This window comes from Nothoprocta perdicaria, unplaced genomic scaffold, assembly GCF_003342845.1.
Source record: "Nothoprocta perdicaria isolate Ctin4 unplaced genomic scaffold, notPer1 scaffold_117, whole genome shotgun sequence".
NCBI classification, from domain to species: Eukaryota; Metazoa; Chordata; class Aves; order Tinamiformes; family Tinamidae; genus Nothoprocta; species Nothoprocta perdicaria.
Window position 1 is genome coordinate 886,113 of NW_020454283.1, and position 22,183 is coordinate 908,295.

At 47.1% G+C, this 22,183-nt stretch overlaps 2 protein-coding genes across 2 annotated transcripts; both read left to right on the forward strand.

Moving 5' to 3' along the window:
• The first annotated feature begins 1,678 nt into the window (after window positions 1-1,678).
• On the forward strand, window positions 1,679-12,087 carry DDI2 (DNA damage inducible 1 homolog 2). The gene is made up of 9 exons (XM_026053556.1): window positions 1,679-1,741; window positions 1,994-2,123; window positions 3,119-3,352; window positions 5,877-6,003; window positions 8,015-8,142; window positions 8,658-8,786; window positions 9,082-9,185; window positions 9,604-9,793; window positions 11,960-12,087. The coding sequence occupies exons 1-9, from the start codon at window positions 1,679-1,681 to the stop codon at window positions 12,085-12,087; spliced, it is 1,233 nt and encodes a 410-aa protein (XP_025909341.1).
• Window positions 12,088-16,113: 4,026 nt separating this feature from the next.
• RSC1A1 (regulator of solute carriers 1) lies at window positions 16,114-18,150 on the forward strand. Its single transcript, XM_026053587.1, has one exon. The coding sequence runs from the start codon at window positions 16,659-16,661 to the stop codon at window positions 18,006-18,008; it is 1,350 nt and encodes a 449-aa protein (XP_025909372.1). The 5' UTR covers window positions 16,114-16,658; the 3' UTR covers window positions 18,009-18,150.
• Window positions 18,151-22,183: the final 4,033 nt, after the last annotated feature.

Consider the following 22,183-nt stretch of genomic DNA (forward strand, 5'->3'; position numbering starts at 1 on the left):
TGATTGGGATTCTGTGCTCCATAAGGAGGTTCTGCCCTATGACATTGTGGAAGATCTCATTAGCAAGTTGGATCCGGGCACTGATTACCTCCAGAAAAGCTCATGCCTAATACAGAGCTGGCTTACAAGCTTGCTTTTGAAAACATGCTACAACCAGATAATCAAAAATGTAGCAAAATTCAGTTAGCTTAGTTGAACAGCAGAGTGGTTTGGTCAAGAGTGTATTAAGTGCTAATGGATGTCTGGTGCTGCGTGCTTAGTTCATGGTCCGAGGTGTCACAGGAGAACATCCATTAATCCAGTCTCAGCAAGATGAGATGTAAGTCCCCACTTAAACKGCTTAACTTGTGTCTGCCCAGAGAAGCTGTCGCTCAGGATCTGCGCRTGCCACTCGGGCTTGTTCTGAGCTTGCTTTCTCTGTGGTCCCCCCTGTAACAGAATAAAATGGGGGGTTATTCACGGGGACTCCTCAGAAGCTCCCTGTAATGATGCCAGTAATGTCAGACCAAGTCTCCGGTGGCTTAGACACTGTTTGCCTTAATGCACCTTGCCCGGATGCACGTAGGCTTCGCAGGAGCTGCACGAGGCCGCGCAGCGCGGGCCCCGTTTGGATCTGCGGGAAGCGGCTCCTCGCCGGAGCGTCACGTGGAGTCGCAGYCCATGCAAACAAGGGCTTCTTGCATGGCGTTTGGTCGCTGTTTGTTCTTGACTTGTGGCAAACCTGCTTCTCCTGTACCGGCCTTTTCCAGACCAGAAACGTGGTCTTGCTGAGCTAGGTGGTAAATGGGAAGTCCCATGGTGAGGCCTGAGAGGGGTAGGCTGAGGTCTCCAGTGCTTTGGGTTCCTGCCAGTTGTAGGGGACTCCTGCACTCGTCTACCCGGTGCCAGGGTGCTTTGATAAGGCACAAAACTCTTACTGCTCAGCAGATACTGTTTCTGAGATGCCCGATACCTATATTTAGCAGGAGCCTTCTTTAATGAGCGTGCCCATCTCTGTGTTGTGTTTCAGCCAAATTGGAACAGTTTGGGGGGACAGGAGCCCATAAGCTCGTGATTCAGGTGTGGGGTGCAGCACAGTAATCCTGGTTTTCATCTGCAGCAATTGCCTGTTGACATTTCAAGGGAAACACAGCAGTAATTTGGGCCATTTAGAGGTATTACAGATCTGATGCTAATAGATAAGTTCCCAAGAAGATCATTCATTTTTATTTCAGTAAGTTTTTATAGGTTAATGTCTGTACCCCTTGTCAAACTCTCTATTGCAATAATCTGACTCAAATAAAAACAATATATATTTTATGCTTAAAAGAACTTAATTCCATGTAATAGATTGACTGGGAGAACCTCAGGAGCGGGTTTGCCTGGCTTCAGGTGCCTTTGAGTCCACGTGGAGTTACCGAAACGAGAAGATGTTGAGCAAAGGACTGGGGTTCTGGTAAAACTGGTTGTTCTGGAGAGCCGAGTTGTGCATAAAGGCAGAGATCATGGATCTATAGGTGATCTAGTCGTTTATCTACCCTGATCAGCACTGTGTGCGTGTCCACAGTGGAGTCYTTGGTCAGTAGGTGCTGATGCAGAGGGATACTGCTTTAAGCCATGACTTGGGTAATCGTAGAGATTCACTCGACTAGAAATGTGGGACAAGTGCACCTGATGCAAGGCCGCCCTCTCGTTAGCGATGTTGGTCTCCACGAGATCAGCCTCTCTCAGAGCTGTTGGATTTTGGCGCTACTGGATTTCTGTAAGACTAATTTCATGTGCTTGGCCAACAATCAGGTGTTGAGGTCTCTCTCTGCCTGAACTTAGAGCTGCATTGGCAGGGCCTGTCCAAGCCTGATGGACATCTTGGATGGAATCGTTGATGTTGTGAAGTTTGAGGTGGCTCCAGAACAGCACCTGGAACGCTTTCCCGAAAAAGCAAGCGAAGAATAAACTGCTTGGAGTTTTGCTTAGTCACCCRGGCTGCTTTTCACTGCCCTCTCTCCATGCACAGATTGTCTATGCAGAGCGACCGCTGACTGATAACAGCAGATCTTTGGCCTCCTATGGCCTGAAGGACGGCGACGTGGTGATCCTGCGACAGAAGGAGAACGTGGAGCCGCGGCCGCCGATCCACTTCCCAGGTGAGACGGAACTTGGGTGAAGTGTCTGATCCTGGCATCCAAAAGCATCAGTGTTTCAGATGTGAACTCTCTCCCCTTTAATGCTGTGCTGGGCAGGAGCATTGGGAAATGGCTAGAAATGAGGCCGAGGACGTTGCTTTTAAATTAGTAGAGGGGTTGGCTACCTAATAAACTTTTTATTCAAAAAACTAAATGTTTCCGTTTTGCTGAGGAAGGATAGGGAAAGCAAAAGAAACTTGTTCAGAAARGGCCCGTGGCTTTTCCCAAGGCCCGTGGCTTTTCCCGAGGCCGCCGGTGCCCTTCCCGTGCTGCACAGCGCTGCAGTAACGCGCAGGCCGCGCGACTCCGACCCGTGCAAGGCTGCTGCGCCGCGTGCTCTGCGCCTGGGTTGTGCCACGTGCCCAGGGAAGCTGGGTCTGAACAAACCCAGCCACGCTCCTCTAAAGCCCTAGTGTGCGAGGGGAGCCCTGGCTTTGTGTTACCTGCTGGAATTTCTGGCAAATCCCTGCTCTGTGGGCGTGCCTGGAAAAGCGGCAGTGACTCCAGGCTGTAGAAAAGGCTCGGGAGCAGCGGGTGAGGTGCTGGTGCCCCTGCCGTAGCTGGGGGCTTGGTACCTGCAATGCAGGTCTGCAGAAATGCTAGTCCTGACTTTTATTTTTTTAAATCTTTTCTGAGAGATTCCAAGTGCCATAGAGACACTGGCTTAGCTTGTGATCTCTCTGTGGTATTTGCATTTGCAAAGCTGGAAGTAACTGTGATTCAGTAAGTGCATTGCTGAAAAAAAAGGCTGCTTATGTAAATATGTGCCAGCATTCYTAACCTAATAACCTGGTATGTGGCAGTGTTTGGGTGAAGCCTTCTGACATGGATTTCGACTTAGACTTGGTCAAATATTGCAGCGTTGTGCCCTGCTTGTCCTTGCTGTGCTTTTTTTTCTTTTTTTTTTTTTCCCCTAACCATGATTGCAAATACGAGCTGACCTCTTCCCCCTCCAGGTCTGCCCCGGATAGACTTCAGCAGCATCGCCGTTCCCGGGACGTCGGCGCAGCAGCAGCGGCGGCCGCCGGCGCAGCCCCCACGGCCCTCGCCCCCGGAGGCGCCCGCCTTCCCGCAGGGCCTGGACAACCCCGCTCTGCTGCGGGAGATGCTGCTGGCCAACCCCCACGAGCTGTCGCTGCTGAAGGAGCGCAACCCGCCTCTCGCCGAGGCGCTCCTCAGCGGAGACCTCGGTGAGTCGGTTTCTGTTTGGTTTTTTTTACCAGCATGAGATGGTTTTAAATCTCTTGGAGCTCCGTTCTAATAAAAGGCAGTCGCAACTGTTCAACTAGCTGGAGTGTTCGCTGGCAACGCGCTGGTAATGCCGATAAAAAGTRCAAGCTGGAAATGCTGAAGGCAACTTCTCCCTCAGGCAAGACCATGTCCAGCTACAGCTTTGCTTATTCTTCCCCSTTGGCTTTTTGAGTATCCTCTGTGCCCCACTGTGAAGGATCAGGTGGGCAGAGGAATTGGTGCTGTGAGCAAGAGCAGCTCAGCTTSTTCTCTGCACTCATTCCCTGAATTCACCAGTTCCCAGTGGTGATGCTGCACTGGCTGTGTCCCAGAACCACCCCCAGGCCTCCATGGAAAGCAAGATGTTGAAATACCAATTGCTAAAGAAGCAGGCTGCAGAAAAAGAGAGAAAAAGGGGTGTGTGTCCCATTGCTGGATGGTTTACGGAAGAAGTGCCTGGTTCCTTGAGGGAGTTTTTCCCAGAACAACTCTGCTGCCAAGATGTCACAACTTCAAACACTTGAAAATTTTAATGTGATGTGGTCACACTATAGCACAGGTGAATTACAGCACGGTGTCCGTCCCTTTCCCTGCAGGCGAGTAGCTGATCTTGCAGCCTCGTGCCTCATCTGATGAAACTTTGAACTCTGGTACAGTGTTTTTTTTTTGGAATGAAGGCGGAGCGGTTGCGATCACTAAAAGATGTATTTGTCAAGCTCGGGAAGCTAGGAAGCTATTTCAGTTAGGAAATGTATTTCGTTCAGTTTGGAGAGTTGAAGGAAGAGGAGGAGTTTCTAGTGGGAGATCTTCTCCCCCCGCCACACACACATTTTTGAAGATATATCCTAATGATTTCTCCCTTAGATGAAGCTACAAGGGACCTTGCATGGATGTGGTTGGCCTGTTGCACGTTTGTTCTGACTTTAGCTCGTATCCATTGAGCTAAAGACTTCCTCTGCTTTCTAAAGGTTCTTCTCACCTCTTGAGCCGTCTGTCTGTGGCTCAGAAGAGACATTCCTCACTTTGGGAAGAATGTGCTGATGTTGGCATAGGAAATAAGTTCAGCTCAAGATAGCCAGAACTGGCTCACCTGCTAAGCTTTAGTGCCTGCTCTGCACATTAAGCTTTGATTCAGGTGTGTGTTTTTCGCCCCAAATTGCTGCAGTGCCATGTTAGGAGAAGCAGCTTTACCTGGCTGCACTGTAATCAGTTTGTGGGCACAAATCCAGTTGTACCCTACCTCCGATGTCCGAATCCGTGCGTAGATTCCTGCCACGTACTCGTGCTGCGTGCATTGCAGCACGTTAGAAGGTACCCACTGCACTGAAGCCAAGAGAGAAAAAGGGGTAAAAGAAATCAAAGGCAGGTAGTGCCTTCGTGAGCATGTAGCAGACCTGGAGCCCGGGAGCTGCTTCAGGGAGCTGCGTTACTTGGAGCTAAAGCACAACCTCTTGTGCTCACGGAACTTGCTTTATAGCCATTTGCTCCTGGGAATGCATGTGATAAGATTCAAGCATTATAAAAAAGCAGTGTTTTCCAAAAATGAGTTTTTAAAAAGCTGTGTCACTAGGACGTGTGGCTAGATTTCCTGAAGCAAGTGGCCCTGCTTGCTCCTGTTGACTACAGTGGTGGGAATTCAGCTTTAGGCACTGTAGTGTCCATCTCTTGGCTCGTGCTGTTTGGGTTTGAAGTTATTTATTTATGTCCATTTGTTTTACATCTCTTTATTTTGTCTATTTATGTCTAAGAATGTTGCTTCTGCTCCTTGCCGAATCTACAGTTGTTTTGCAGGGGTTGCTGAGCGAAAAGTACAATATATTTTTGCAATCATTTCTCGTAGATGTAGATCTTAGAGYTAAGAAATCTCAATTCTATCTCTGCTGCTGAGACTCTTCACTCAAATGCTTTTGCTTCTTTACAAACAGGTGTAATAATTAGTGCATCTGTAAAATGCTTTGATATCTGCAAGCAAAGGAAAGTGTATTACTGYTATTGTGCCTATTTTCTCCTCAGTGAAAAAGAGAGGGGGTCKGAAGACTTCTCGAAATGCTTGTGGGTGATTCAAGCTAGAAGCTTRTGTTCAAATTCTGCTTTCAGAATTTCTGCTCTGGGTGCAACTTGTCTGCTGTTTTTGCAGATGTGCTTTCCAAGTGTCGTGTAGGCACTCTGCAAATAGTGGTGTCTTCGTATTTTCATATTTTCTTTTATTCAAAAACACGTGTAAGGAAATACACTCACACAGCATCACTGTGTTTGGGTGTTGGACACAAGGAGAAATACTTCCATGTAGTTTTCCTGACATCTTAGCAGATTCTCAAGTCTGTACTGCCTTCAGAGGAAGCCTCTTGCAACTGTTGCTCATTCTATCCCTGAGTGTGTGCTGACATTAAAAAGCAAACAAGCAAAAAAGCTGGGTATGCCACAAGTTAATTTATAAGAGTGATTTCCAGTAAAAAGCATTTCTGTATCTCTTTGTTACTGCAGAGAAGTTCACCAGGGTGTTGGTGGAGCAACAGCAGGACCGAGCGCGGCGGGAGCAGGAGAGGATCCGACTCTATTCAGCCGACCCTTTCGATCTTGAGGCGCAGGCCAAGATAGAAGAAGACATAAGGTAGCAGGTCACAGTCACACCCAGGCTCTTGGAGGTCTTTAGGGAACTCTTTTTACAGGGAACTTCCAGCCTAGTGCTTTTSCCTTGAAGGACACACGAAAATGTGTTCAGATGTTGCCTTAAGACAGAAATTTGCTTGTGGGGAGGTGTGTGGGGCTACCTTTGCCTGTGGGAAGTTTGGGAACCGGGAATCTGTAGGCACATTCCATCCTTGTGGATAGATCTGCACAGAGCATCAGCTGCAGCAGCGCTGCCCGGCTGAAATCGTGAAGAGCACAGAGGGAAAGTGCTTAGCAGAGATGTTCTCGAGAGATGGTGTTTAGGTGCCTTAGGCCTCTCTTAAAGCTGAGAACTGGGCCCTTGCAGGTCTCTAAACCGAGTTCTTTGCTCAGCACTGTGGTATCTTCTCTTGCTTGTTAACTGGCTAATTCCAGACTCCGAACCTCACTGCTGTCAAAAGGGTCACGCTAGAGAAATGGTGGTTCTGCTTGTTGGCACTTGCTCTTCTGTTCTGTCTTCCAAAGGTAATTGCACTCCTTAAATGGACTGATAAATCCTGAGTCCGAACGTGGCTGGTGTGTTTTTCCTCATGTCGAAACATCTGTCCCATAGGGCTTGTAGTTGGCCAAGACCGAAATTCATTTGTGATAAGAAAGTGAATTCTTGCATTATGACTGACAGGGATTATGAATGCAGGATAAATGATTACCATTTATGCATTATATTTTCAGCACTGCTATTTAGAGATAGCAAAATTCTGAGGTGCAGGAGCACTTTCCTTGCCTCAGAGGTGGAGAATTGGGAGGAATGAAGATTGGGGAGGTTGTGCAGCTGCTATAGAACAGTTTGGGCATCTCACAGTGCCCAGATTTCACACACAGCCTTTCCAAGCCATGTTTCAGTTTTCCCATGTGGGAGCAGTGCCAAGCAGAGAGAGAAAAAGGGGATAATACTTTTAACAAGAAGGCTTCAATTGCAGAACCRCCATTCTAATAGACCTTAGTTAAGCTTAAATACTAAGAGACCGTCTAATGTGTGGTTTTTCAAGTTGCTGCATGTGTATCTGAAGGCAGAGTGGACTAGTGGCAGCGCAGCAGGGTGCTTTAGTTCCCAAGAAAGCCAGGTCTCTGATACTGCTTGATTTTTGTGTGTATGTGATGCCAGCTCCCTTCCCCCCAAAGAAACCCTATCTACCCATCTCGTTCTAGGAAGGTGACTCCAGTCTCCGCAAAGGCAAGAGAAGGGTTTAGTCTCTGTCCYCTCCCGAGAGGGCAGGCAAAATTGTTTCCAAGCTAGAAGCCCTTTTTTTTTTCTGGATAGATGAGCTGTTTCAGATGCTGTCACTGCTGATCCCATCACTCTCAAGATTCCTGCAAGGCCGGCAGCAGGGATTGCGAGGTCTCCTGTAGGGCTCTATGTGCAGCGAGRGCTTGTGGTGGCCGTGGTGGTGTCCTCTGTGCAGATTTGTTGCCCTCCTTCTATCCCGATGCCTGCAAAAGATGAGATACCAGGGAAGTGCCGGAAGATTTCAGCGCTCCGCTGCTGTGTGGGATTCCAACGCTGTAGCTACTGGCAACATCTTCATCATGTGCATGGGGTGCTTTATTTCAGAGTGACTAACTAACATACAGTGTTTCTGCCACCCATCCTCTTGGTTAACCCTCTGAGGACAAGCAGAAGTCTGGGAGGTGCAAATGTCTTGGGTGCTGAACGCAGTAGTGCAAGTTGTGAGACCCTGGAAGGGTTCTTCCTCCTGGGAAATGACCTGGTACCTATGGATTAAGACCATCACTGCTAGCAGTTCCTCTGCTAAGGCTGTATTTAGCTATGGAAGAAGTCGGTGGTTTAAACAAGTTTTTTTTAACTTGTTTTAACTACTGATAGACTGTACTGATGGACTGGAGTGGGTGGGATTATCAGAGTTGTCTGCAGCTCAAAAGGATGCCCATGAAACTACTGGTTTGCTTTTTTTTTTTTTAAACTTTTGACATTGTCCTCCTTTTAAATTTAGGCAACAAAATATTGAAGAAAATATGACGATAGCAATGGAGGAAGCTCCCGAGAGTTTTGGCCAGGTGGTGATGCTCTACATCAACTGCAAAGTCAACGGGCACCCGGTGAAAGCCTTCGTCGACTCAGGTGAATTGTCTTCACTTCTTGCTCCATACCCTCCTCTGGCTCATTGAGGGAGACAGGAAACACTCCTGAAGTTTTTGCCTGAAATATTTTCTTTCTGTTGTGAAGTCTGATATTAAAGGATTTTTTTAAACGCATCTAATTAAAATTTGAGAGCATTCTGAATGTTTTGGGAGGCAAACAGAGCAAATAGTTGAGATGCTTTGGGAAGCACTGCAGATGAGTGATTGAACCCCCTGGGATCGGTTGAAATTTCTGCTAGCTGCTGGTTGCAGTGCTAGAAAGGTCCCTGCCAAACCTGTGCCTTCAATTTGCAGATGAGTGGATTTTTGCTTGCCTTTAATGCTGTTTTTCCATCCACAACTTTAAAGGGAAAGTCCTCGGGTTATTCCAGCTCAACAGCAATACATACTTTACAGTCAATGCTCATCTCTGGGCATACACCTGGTGTAAATTAAAAGCAGGCGGATTCGTAATTCTTAATTGTGATTTGTAATTCTTAATTGTCTCATCGGCAGGTGCCCAGATGACCATCATGAGCCAATCTTGTGCTGAAAGGTGCAACATTATGAGGCTGGTCGATCGGCGGTGGGCTGGCATTGCGAAGGGTGTGGGGACACAGAAGATCATTGGCAGGGTGCACTTAGGTAAGCACAGAGCTCCTCCTTGGGGCAGCTGGGGTGCCATTTCATCTGCCTCTAATTTAACACTGTGAATGATATAAATTCCCACAGAGTAAGATAAAAGGGCATTGGATGGATGTTCATTTGACTTGGGCACAGTAATCTGGCTTCCGTCCATCTTAGTGCTTTTCTTAGCCCTTTATTATCTTAACCGTTTAGTTGAGGGGAGTTTTCAGCTCCTGCAGACACAGGGGACATGTTGATTCTGCAGGAAAAGTGTTAGCCTGTGGGGTGGTAACTGGTCTTCCTTGCCTTTCAGCTCAGGTTCAGATTGAAGGGGATTTCCTGGCGTGTTCCTTCTCCATCCTTGAAGAGCAGCCCATGGACATGCTGCTAGGACTGGATATGCTGAAGAGGCATCAGGTAACACGAACTGTTCTGAAGCAGTTACTGGCTCTTCCATGTCAGTCGCTACCTGTGGCATAAATGCCATTCCTGTGAATTTCCTAGAATTTCTGGAGCGAGAACAGAGGGCTGTCTTCCCATCAGTTGTGGAAGACGTAGCTGTGATGTATGTCACCAAGCTGCATGGTGTCTGGCTGCGCCCTGACGTTTTTTGCTCTGAACAGAGATGCTCGAAGCTTTGGAACAGAATGACTTGTTACAGGTGAAGGCATCCATGGGCCCTTGCCTAGAGCTGAAGCTCTCGGCCTACCTTTGCTTTACTGTCTGTGAGCTGTTCCTCTTGGAATTAAACTGYTCAACGTGCTTTGGCTTTCCTTTTTCTCCTGGAATCTTCCGGTTCTTACGCGGGCCCTTGTGTCTTGGTGCTCTCCCGTAGTGCTCCATTGATCTCAAGAAGAACGTGCTGGTGATCGGCACCACGGGCTCGCAGACGGCCTTCCTCCCGGAGGGCGAGCTCCCGGAGTGCGCCCGGCTGGCCTACGGAGCCGGGCGCGACGACCTGCGCCCCGACGAGATCGCYGACCAGGAGCTGGCCGAAGCGCTGCAGAAGTCTGTAGAGGAAGCAGGTACCCCAGGGAGCCCAGCTGCAATGACGCTTGCCCCGAGTTTCTTGCTCTGCGTCAGGATGTCTGTCAGCAGTCAACGGGAAGCCCCTTCTTGGCTTAATAGTGGCTGTAATCCAGTGTAATCTCATGCAGTGTCAGTAAATAGTGGGGAGAAAGGTGCTTTCTTGCTCACGGCCTCTAATTGCACCTCTTTGTCCCGCCGTACAACAGCGTCTGTCAGCATGAAGGCATTTGGGGGTGCTGGCTGTTTAACTTGTGCTCTCTTTGCCACTTCCTGCTCTTGYTCTTTGAAGATGTGGGGACAAATTAATGTCTGTGGCACCTGCTCACGTGGCTCAGGCTGTAGAGCTCAGCCAGGGGCGCGTGTGCCCAGGCGAAGCTTTAGTCAGCGCGTAAATGGAGCAGTGTGGCAGCTGCTGTGACCTCCTAGCAGCTCCAGCTTGTAAAAACATGGGAACCTTAACAGCAAGTACAAATCTCTGGTAGAAAAGTAAATGCCCTTTTTTGGCAGCTGTTTTGGCTTTCCRTGGACAGTGATCTGAAGGCGCATCTGTAGCCAGTTGCTTAAGAGCTATATATTTTTGTACAATGTGTTTACTTGCCGTTTATACCCACCTATTTGCTCGGGGACAGTGTGAGTTCATTTCAAAATACTCCTGTTTCAGCATTTTTTTTTCTTACTGTTCTCCAAAGAATGTGTTTGCACCCCTGGAAGATAAATTGCTGCTTTTAGAAGATTACTATTGCTCTAAATAGCTTATTTCCTATTCATTCAGTAGAGGCAGCTGAATTCCCGTGTTAATGCCACGCCATCAGCTGGGTATAGGCCGCTGCAAGAAGAATTTTCCCTCTCCTACAGTTCTGTTCCTTGTGCCTSCAGAAGCCATAGGCTGCATAGCAGCGTTTAGTTAGGTGGAGATCCCAAATAGCTGAGTGCTGAGCTATGAACCAAGCTGTCTGAAGTGTGGGTTTTCTTTTTAACTCTTCTATATTTACATCTGCTTAAAGGAAACCTTCACTTGTGTGTTTTCCATTCTTGCAGTGGAATGGTGAATAGCTCACACCTTAGGCCCCCTTCAAAACTGATAGAAAGGTAACACTTTGTATGCATTTGTTTTAAAGGGAAGCTGGTTTGGAGCTTTCCTCCTACCTTTTCCTTTGAAAGCACACAGGAAGATGCCTTTTCCCCCAACAAACCCCCAYGTCTTTGCTGGGTTGTATGTAAGCTGATGGGGTTTGATTTCTTTCTTATTTTTATTGCTGTCTTTTAAGGCACTAGTGAAAACACCTGTCCATATTTCAAATTGAAGGTTTCCTCTGGTTTGCTGTTATAACGCACTTAAGTTTTTCTTTCATACTTGCTGCCTATAGTCCAAAAATTGATAGTGACGTACTTGCAAGTAACTGAGTTGCATTAAGGAGAGGACAGGACTGTGCCCGTTTGTCCCTYTGCCTTGTCCAGTTTGAATGCTCATTAACTCAGGCTGCAGCAAAGGCAGAACCGCAGTGCGAAACAGCTTGAGCCTTGCTGCTGTCAGGTTTTCATATACCTAAGGGTCAGGCTTGGTTACTTGAGCTAGTTCTAGTTCCACGTACCCTGCAAGAGGAAAATGTAGGGTAATTCTCGTGCAAATTCTGAGGTTGATGCAGACAAGGCTGATTATTATTATTATTATTTAATATCTCAACATTTAAGGTCATCTTTTTTTGGACACCATGGTTCGATTTGATTGTCATCTGAAAGGGTTGAATAGAACCCAAAAACCTCCCAGTCTGCAAAATGTGAGTCTTTATCATTGGAGAATTTGAGCAAAATTCTTTAATCAAAAACAAACAAAAGGTTAAAATGACTGAAATCAAAGCTACTTACGTCCTTGTGCAGTTTGAAAGGCCGCGTGGCTTTTAAGGCTAATCAGCAGTCTCCGATTTTCTATTGATACTGAGCCCCAAAGGAATGTGGAAGATTTCAGTCTTGGAGCAGAAAAAGCATTTTGGGTCTTCACTGAGTGCTTGTGGAATGTGAGTGAGTGGGATGAGGTTTAGATTGACTGTATATAAATCCTAAAATGTATCCCAAGCCTCTGGCACACAGGCAGTTGTTAGCTGTATCTTCAAATGTSCAAGTATTAACATATGTGCCCTCTTCCTCTCTTCCAAAACTCTTAGTTGCTGCTAGATGGCACCAAGAAAACCAAGTCAAAGAACAGGAAACAAGAACAGAGGCAGAAACAGAGAGTGGATATAGTGCAGCGCCAAGCAACTCGGCTCCCCACAAGACCTGTGTTCTTTTATAACAGCTTGAATTTCCGCTGCCTTCTAGCAGGTGGTACAACAGAAACACCTGTACATCACTAGGCTATTAAAGTTCTCCTTTGAGTGCACCTGGATTACATTCCTGAGCCTTATTCATCCGCTGCCACCCCTGTGGCCYGGCTCCCGGGGCTTGGCAGCTGGCCTGAGGGTATTTCCAGGCCTGAGGAAAAAGCAGCTGAGGTGGAGGTGTCCCAGGATGTTTTTCTGTGTACAGCAAGACCATCCTGCCCAATGCTGTGGTCTCCTACATCTTACACGTTTGCCCCACGTTTGGGAGCTTTTCTTTTTTTAAGCAACCAATGTGCAATCCATTGGTTTCCCCCTTGGCTCCCCCAAACTACTGTCAGCTCAGCGACGGTGGAAAAACTCCAAAAAGTGACAGGAATGAAACACCAAAGCTGGTGTGGCGGGAGGCATTTCCAAGCAACTTACYCACACGTGTGGCTTTTTAATCCAGAAAGCGTTGACACAAAGGGCACTGCACCTATTTGCAACTCGAGTAATTTCCCTGGTATAGGGAGGAATTTCTCCCCACCAGCGCCCTGGGCAGAGAAGAGCTTGTTCCCAGCATTAGCTGCCTTGATTTCCTTGACGAGGTCGGGATTCGGCTCCCATAGCTGCCCTGTGAGAAGGGTGACTATGAGGATGATGCTGAGGAGCACTCGGCAGAGTATCAGCTACTTCTGCGCTCTGAATGACTATGATCCCTTGACATATTTGACTGATTAGACCCTTATTACAGAGCCAGTGAATGTAAGGAGAGCTCTGCCCCCTCCCCAAAAGGTTGGTTTTGCAGCAGAGAGCATGAACATAATAATATCACTATATATAAAGAGGAAAGAAACCACCTGTTTTCATTTGTACCCTGGGTCTGGAGCCTTTCTGTCACCCTTATGGAAGATGAGTGGTCTGCAAAATGTGCAGGATGATTCTGGCTTTTTAATACTTAAATTTTGCCAAGTTGTGATAGTTGCATGAAACAAGATGTGCAACCAGTAGGATGGGTGAATGACTTYGTGCAGCTGCTGCTCTATTTTGTACCAAAGGGTATCTGTCAGAGATGCTGCATCGCAGCGTGTAATGCACCACCTTCCTCTAATGAAGAATAAAGGAGATAAATACCCGAGGCAGACAGGCAGATTCCAGCCACRGTACCCAACGCAGACAAACGTAGCTGTACGTACGAGCACGGTTAGTCAGCTCTTCCCAGTAAGCCTGTGTATATTTTATTTTATAAAGAAGACTTAAGATAAAACCCAGCTATATTTTTAAGGCTGTTGAGTTTGAAGGCCTATGGGGAAGGAGAGGGAAGCGGTAAAACAAATTCCRCAGGACCAAGCGTTGCATAGGGAACGCCTGGACAAAGTAAATCCTGCATACTTCAATAGCAGAGCATGTGCTATTGCAGCAAAGGCCCTGCTAGTGTTCTAGTGAAAACATGAGACCTGATAAATCTGCACAGGCTTATTAGYAAAATAAGTTCACCTGTTTAATTTTTCCTGACAAGCGGGGTTTGGTGCTATTGACAGAGACGTGTAATTCATCTGTTCTCCATGCAGAGGAGACAATGAGTTCTGCTTGACTCCTGACTGTTGCTTTGCTTGCTGTACTCTTGCCTCAGGCAGCAGTTTCTTTTGGGGGTGTCTCTGGCATCTTTCACCCCAGCTCTTTCTCCCTCCACTTGCAGCAAGCTGAAGTCTGCTTGTGTCCTCTTGCATACGGTGGCACAGGACGAGGCTGGGAGCAGGACTGGGGTACTCTGGTGTTGTCTCAGGTCTCATTTCCCTGCAACGGGGCTCCTGTTTGTTGCCCTACAGAGCACTTTGAAAGTTCACACAATACAAAACAGCGTTGCAGTTATTCTATTACAGAGAGATTTTTTTGACGTGATGACCTGAACATGATGAATTTTCCGGACACCACAACGGCAAGCAGAGCGCTTTTTTGAGAAAAAAAAATCAATGGGAAAAAGTTCCTGCTGCCCGGGGTGCTCTAATTACAGACAGCTGGGGGAGGAAGATAAGGACTATAACCATGCATGTTGTGTGTGCTTTGAATGTTAATGCAAATTTGCTGTGTTTGTTTCCTAATCCAAACAGAACATCAGAAGCCTTGATGCATGTAGTGTGTGTTTACTGCAGCTGGAGTGGGCCACAGACCAGGTATTTATAGCTGCCAGTTTCTAAACTTTCAGTCCTACCTTCACGCTARCAGCAGCAGGGCCATCCTTGCTTTAAATTATACTGCGGAGAAATCCACGTGGGGTGAAATTATCAACTCCTTCACTTAAGAACGTGGGAGAAAGATCTGCCTTGCTTGACCAAAGACAATGAATTGATGTGAATTTCTTAGGAAAGCTGGAGCCCTTCCTCCATGGGCCTCCACGTCTTTCCTGCGCTCTCCAGGCATCACTCGTTTATCTAAAGCACTTCTGGTTCCTTAACCCAAAATAGAGTTGTGTGGAGACGGCAAATTTCTTAAAATTGCGTGGCAGTTCAGGGCAGTCAGGCACAAAATGGATCAGCATGAGATGCTGCTGATAACAGTATGTCCTAAACAGAGATGAAAGCAGATCTGGTGAACCCAGAGGTCATTGTGCTGTTGTACAGAATTATTTATTTGAAATTGAATTGAATTTATTGTTGGATTTGTTAATGCARCAGAGCAGGGGTATGTCACAGATCCCCATCCCCAATTCACCAGTTATTTGGGTTTTTATGTGACAAGCAAGTGTGAAGACTTTAAAAGGTAGGCAAATAGTTGCTGGTAGTAAACTTTCTAATGGCTTTAATTTACTGACCAGATGCTACTTAACCCGTAATGGCTACATGTGCACAGTTAAACAATTTAACTAGTTAATTTAGGAAAAAATAGTAGTAAATTGTGTGCATGAGCTGCCATGCATAGCTGTCTGCTCTGAAGTGATCCAGGTAAGTCCTGAGGTTACTGATTCCTGAGCTTTGCAAATCTTGCGCTCTTTGTGGAGTGGGATAACCCGAACGTGTCTGAATTACCTGAAAATCTGCTGGGCAGCTGCCTTCCACTTTTGAAGTATACGGGCTCCCAGAATTGTTGGGGTGCTGTAGTTAAAACCTCCAAGATTGCCCAYTTACATGGAAGTGCTTCAACAGAGGCTGTTCTCAAAGATGCCAGTGGGCAGCCAGTTTCTTTCCACACAAGAGCGAGCAGCATTAACCTATAAACAAATAGAGGGAGTGTCAAGTATTTTATATCAACARTTACAGTTCAAGCTGACGTAATCTCACAAAGGATGTTTGTTGACCTCTAAGTATCTTGCTTTGTAATCACTGCTTACCTTAAGATATCACAGAAAAATGCAAAACAAACAATTGCTGTGACTCCTACTTTTCTTTGTTGTCATTGTCACATCTGCCCTGCTATTGGGGAGAAAAAAAAAAGATGTTTCCTCACCTGTGTTCTCACTTTAGGCAAAGGCTATGGCTATAAGAAAACCTAAAGTTATTTAAGCTTCAATGATCTACTGTGTAGCATCAGTGAAGCCTTCCTCTCAAAATACTGTGTGCTAGCATGCTGCTGGAGTATCTTTTCTGTGTCATGAAGTGAAGCATAGATCTTGCTCTCCTTCAAAAAATGACTCTTGAAAGTGAGATTCTGGGTTTTCATTAACTTCAGTGATTCTAGATATATTTGCACACTTTGAAGTTTGAATTCCCTCTAGTCATGAGACATCCGAGCACCTTGGAAGTGGCTTCTTGTGTCTTTTGCTGTCAGCAGTTAAATGTCTGCAGCTGGATGTAATTACTGGATTTCCCCTTAGTTAGTAGCACTCTAGACAGTCTGACAACTCTTAATAACTAGTAATAAGTGGAGTGGTGCTCTGCTGCATAATTTCCCAATGAACACGATGTGCCAAGCTGATATGCAAGCTATCCTTTTAGCTTATATCCCATAGATAGAAATACTTGGAAATAAGGTGGTCTCATACATCTTAACTGCTACTTTCTCTTTCTCTCTATACATAGAGAATAGTGACAAAGAAACTACCTCACTGGAAGAGCCCTCGTTACCAGCTTCTGATGGGTTTCAAAATCCAGTCCAGTCTTCAGAACTAAGTTCCAAGCTCTGTAATCCCACCAATCAATTACTTGATCGTTCCGTCTCTGCCCCTGCTTCAATCTGCTCACCCATATCTAGCCTCRCAGAGCCTGCTGATCCTAGAGCCGTGAAGTCTTTGGAGCCTTCAGATGAATGCCAGGGAATCCCAGGAAAAGGCCATCCTCTCTTATTACAGCATCTTTCCAGTAATGCTGCTTTGGCGAATTGTGACCGTCCTCTTCTGGTGGAGGAGGCGACCTGTTGCAGTCCAACTGGCCATTCACATAACACACTCAAAGAAACGTCTGCTGACAGTCTAAAGGAATGTAATGCTAAAGAACGAGGCCACGGTCAGGAGCCTCCTTTAGAAGTAACACCAGGAAACAGCTTGGCTGACACCGCTGCTAAGCACGGGCGAAATAAAGAAGTGCCAGAACAGGAGGAACTAAAGAACCGGCTTCCCAAAGACCATCAGATGTGCAGAGAACCCCTGAGTGAACATCTGGAGAAACAAAATGAGACGACTGCCCCAGGACGTCCTTGCAGCGTCGCTGGGGTTGAGAAACCTGCTGTGGAAGAAGAGCATTGCAAAGAGATTCATGCAGAGAACCCCCCTGCAGAAACGAGAGGGAGTGGGCTGGGGAAAGCACGGGTGTCCGGTGTGACAGGGAGGATTCCCGTGTCGGCTTCTTGTCGCCGTATGCACGTGGAAGTCTTCATGGAGGTAGATGTGGCTGAGAAGTCCCTGGTTGAAGTGCACAGCTCAGCAAGCAAGGAATGGCAGGCTGAGAGTGGAGGGCTATCTGATGTCAGCCTGGATCCTCCTCCTATGGAGGTGGAGTCAATGAAGTCTGACTCCTCCTTGAATGATCCGGTTGCYGTTTGTGATGTGCTGCAGTCTGGAGACACCAACGAAATTTCTGCAGAGTGTGAGTCGCCTAGTTCAACCTCTGAAAATAGCTCTTTCCCCTCCAGCATCCCTCAGCTGGACATCAACCCCGGGGCATCCTCAGAAGAGTCATGTTTCTCTCTCGCATCAGCCTTGAAAGAGCTTCACAAACTCTTGATTATCAATCGCCAAGGAGACTGTAAAATCCTCACATCCGAAGAAGTCTCTCAGTTGGAAGTGGTTCACAAAGAACAAGCAAACCATCAGGGCTTTCCTCAAGATAAGCATGAAGATGTAGACCCAGCCAGCCAGGAACAAAGCTGCTCCTTCAGTACGGAGAGCTCTGAAGGCAGAAACGCGGAGCAGCACCTGGGGGAAGCACGTTGTGGTTGTGGAGCAGCAAGCGCTTGTGTCACGTCTATCAGTCACACGCAGCCAGCTGTTGGGCAGGATGGTACAGAGATGCAGAAGCTCTCAGGTAAGAGCGACCTCCTCATGCTGAACTCTGCTGTGGCATCTGCTGACCAGCAACAGAGCTCTGAGCAGACAAGTATTTCAGCAGGATGTGATAGGAACCCAGCGGATCTGCCTTCAGAGCCCAAAGCATCTGTTTCCTCTGAAGCTCCCCTGAACAAAGATGTGTCTGAAGATCCTCAGCGCTCRCTCACGGCAGCACCTGGGAGGAGCAGCTCCCCGGCTCCCCAGGGTCCGTGGCCGTCGGGGTTTGAGGAACCGCCGCTGCACCCGCCTGCAGGCCCTTCCGAGCCCCCATCCGCTGCTCCTGCGCCGCCCGCCTTCCCTGCAGCCGACGTCAATCGGATCCTCCGCGCGGGCTTTGCCATGCGGGAAGCTCTGGAGGCTTTGCAGCAAGCAGARGGAAACGCGGATCTAGCTCTGCTCATCCTGCTGGCCAAGAGTATTGTTGTTCCTACGTAACCGCAGATGAAGTAGCTGACTAGAGTGTCTTATCTTACTCAAATTGTACATCATAAACACACAAGCAGAATGTTGAGCCAGATTTTCTTGAATTATTTGCAGCCAAAGTAACCTGTCTCTTCCGTTTCTTCTTTTGTTTTTTTTTTTTTTTTTAATTTGGCCTTTTGAAAGAAAGCAAATATCCTAGCATTGTGTGGACAGGATATTTTTTAATTCATATGATGCGTAYYAGGTTAAAATGAATGTTCTTATTTAAATGCACAATTTTAGAAGAAGCTCCAAAGTTACAAATAAACAGCGGAAGCCGCTAAGATCAGCACAGCCGCCCCGTCCAGCACAGAGCTGCTTGCAAAGGGAATTGAAGCCGTGGCCAGAGGCAGGACAGGAGGTCTGCACCGAGGCCRGGGTGATGCAGCTGCATCCCACTGGATTTCTCCCGATGGGCTGTGGATTGGAACCAGTTTTAGCTCTCCRGTGCTTTCTAACCTGTCCGTCTGTGATGCTGACAAACAGTTAGGGTAGCTGCTGAAGGTGGGTAGGTGCTTACGGCTCTCAGGCTGTGTAAGGCTTTGTGGGTGACGTGGCGGGGGTTGTGTCTGTTGGTCCAGCTGTATTTGTGGCGCGCACTCACAGCACGTGCCTGCTTCTGCCAAATCCTTTGTGCTGTTGGGCCAGCAGGTTAAAGTTTACAATAGGGAGAAGAAGGGATAGAACTTGGTGCTATCACAAACGAGAGATGTGGTAACTTTGAAGATGGGCCGGTGTTGGAGGTCAGCATGGGGAAAGGGAAGAAGGGGATATTTCCCGGTGTTCTAGCCTTGCCCAAATCATATTCCTCTCCCCACTGCCATATGAAAGAACAAACTCATCCACCTAAGGCAGATATTTACTGATGAACTTGCTGAACAAACACTGTGTGTTAAAGCCGTGTCCTCCCCTGTCTGTCCGTCCCCTTCCTGCCCCTCAAAGAACAAACTCTGTTTTAGAGGATGTGCTCTGTGCACTGAGCAGGTGTGKGATGAGAGAAGTGAGGGGGAAAATGCTTTGTACTCCTTTATCTCCATGRTTTGGGGAAGAGCAGCCCCGCCACTGTGCACGTGCAAACAGTGGGAAGCCCTTGGTGGCTTGTGGGGCACCCGTTTGATGCCTCTTCATGGGGAGGGCTCAATGACAGGGTTTGGTCAAGGTTTGCACCCGTCGTGGCCAAAATTAGGTGKTTTTTTTGGCTTTTCAGGATCAAGGGACGGCCTTGCAGAGAGCCCTGCCTGAATAGGACCCTCCAGGGCTCTGCTCTAGGAAGCCCTTTCCAGGTGTTTTGGTTTTTTTGGAGGGGGATGAACTACTATTCGGTGCTCTGCACAGCCCCAAAATACTGCTGGGGCTGGGAAAGGGGAGTTGAGCCACAATACCAAATCTGAAATGGGAACTTTGGACTTAATCCTACCTGCAAATCTCAAGTGGCTTTGTGTAAAATGCTTATCTTTTGCATTGAACTACACCTGAAGTGATGACTCGATAGCAGCTAACTGAAAATCCACTGCATTCTGTTCATGGTTTTCATTTGTTAACATTTTACCAGGCCTGTTCCTGTGTTTCTCTGTTTGTTTGTTTGTTCGTTTGTTTTTCCTGCTGCTTGGCACATCTGCCTATGCGTATGCTAGGCTATTTCACRGCGGGGGGTGGCATTTGAAAACCCCACAAATTTGGTTTCATCTCTCAACTTACAGGAGTTTGAGCTTGGTGAGATTTTCTTAGGTGCTTGAGTAGCAAGAGATGATTTGGAGCATAAAACAGCTTTAAGGCATTGCTTGGTCAGGTAGAGCTTTCARTAAACTGTGAAGGCACCATCAGGGTCTGGGGCTCCCGAACACCCTTGATCCTGTCCCCCCCCACCCTTGTTAAGACCCTCACCCAGCAGCAAGTGTGTGCAGGACACACAGCTCGTGCTACCCTGCGGGAACCCCTTGCCCTGAGCAACAGCAAGTATGATCCAGCTTAACTGGAGGTACTGAGACAGGACTACAGCTGCTTCCTCTCTGCCTGGCAGGGGTTGCCCATCGCTGAGACTTCATCGAAACAACCTTCAAAAATCATCAGAATTTTTATTCAAATCCAGCAAAAGCCCCTTCTGTCAAGAGTGTGGGGTTGCTGCAAGCGTACAAACTCCTCAGAGCTCCTGCTAGCRGATTTGGGAAATAAAATACATGTTACTAGACACATCCCTATCTGTACGTGTTTTGCTCTCAAAAGCAGCAGGTGGGATGAAGCTCCCAGCTCTCGGATGCAGAGGATCCTCTGTCTGAAGGGCTGGCATCTCATCCCCCTTCGTTCCGCAGCCCTCAGTGAGGTGGTCCTTGGAGCTGCATTTGCACCCTTAGCCTGCAGGTTAATTTACTGCCAGGTTATTTAGAGCATCAGAAGTTAGCCAGTCAATGTTATACCCTTTTCCTAGTTACCCATAATGTTTATAGAAGCAGTCGTTAATAGCTAGATGAAATACAGCTGCTTTGCACCAAACTGGTTAAAGTTTCCAGTTTTACGGCCACATTTACTTAGACATTGCATATACTGCATTATGTAAGAGCTTTAGAGCATCAGCGAGTTTGCTTCAATAGTCAGTTTTGTTCTTTGTCAAATTTAATTTGTTTTTGGGATCTACCCTTCTGCCAAAGCTTTACTGAAGTATTTATCAATACTGCCAGAATTTCCTGAGTAACTTTCTCTGAACTGCTCAAAACAGAAGCCTGACCCCCTCAGTTGACTGATATTTGTTTTTTGTTTTTTTTGGGTGTTTTTCTAAGTCTGTTTTATAAAGTTAGTCCAAGCCTGGTGATTTGCATCTCGACTTCTCAGAGCCTTGCTTTGAGTGAAAGGCTATATGCTGTTAAATTAAATTAGGAGATTTTGGGCTTTTCAGGATCAAGATTTAGCGAAGTGCAAGGAAGCCCAGGCAGCAGTATTTACAAAGTTAAATAAAACACTACAGAAGTGTTTGTAGTGAACACTGAATCCCGACGCGCATCCTCTGGCACATCCTTAGCAGCCTCTGTGCCTGAGAGAGAGACTCCCCTGCAGAGCTGGGACTGCCCCTAGGTACCGGCACACACCGGGTGTCTTCCTCGTGGTGCTCACCCTGAGCCCACCTGGGAGACAATTCCCCAAGGGATAAATGTGCCCTGGGATCTTTCTGCTCCTCTGGTCCTCCTCATTCCTCATTCTTCCAGCATACTAAGTGTCACACAGCTTAGCATGATGATTCGTAGCATCTTCCTATGAAAAGTTTCTTTCTGAAGCAACACACAGACGCTGCTGCTTAAAGATGCCCCTGCCTGTGGGGACCTTCCTGGGTCTGCAGTTTGTTTCTGGATATTTCCTGAAGCCCTTGTGATCATGTACCTTCCTAGAGCTTTCTAAAATGTACTCTTTTCCTTAAAAGATACCGAGGGGATTTTTCAGTCTCTTGTTAAATGCGTGTTTCTATAACTGGGACTCCAGGTCATTTTTAGAGGTGAAGATACGTCTTTGACTTTTAGAGAAAGAAGAACATCTGGAAGTTTCTGGACACTTAAGTCTGACAAAAGGAAGAAATACTTCTTGGTGATGGTCTCTGGCATGTTTACTTGCGCTGAGCTGAGCTACACTGAATTATTGTGACAATCTCCATCTTTTGGTAACACTCAACCTTATCCATAGACACTTGGTTCCCAGGACTGTTAACTTTGTACCCCTAAATGTGCTCCCTTCTTTCTGTCTTTGTGTCTCCCTCTTTCTCGAGTCCCTTGCTGTCTCCTTTCCTCAAAAGTAAGCAATATTTATGTATATTTGCTGAATGCTTAACTTGCAGAGGAGTTTTCTTTGACGCTAGGCCATTCACGAACAACGGGAGGAGCAGATCCTAGAGGTTTCGTCACCAGACTTGGACATCTTGCCAAATGGCTCCCCCTTAGACAGAAATTTAAAGAGGAGAAGTCACCAGGTCTTTTGCCTTCCTCGCTGAGGTCGCCACGGGACGTGAGGTTGGCTGGGTGTAAACCGGTCCCTTCTGAAGCATTCAAGAGATTTCTTCCTGCACTCTCTAGATCTAGCTTAGCCTGTAATCCAAATGCAGAGCGGTTTGGGTTACTCTCTGACTGATGCTTTTTAGCTTAAGAGTTTTACAGACTCATTAAGGAACT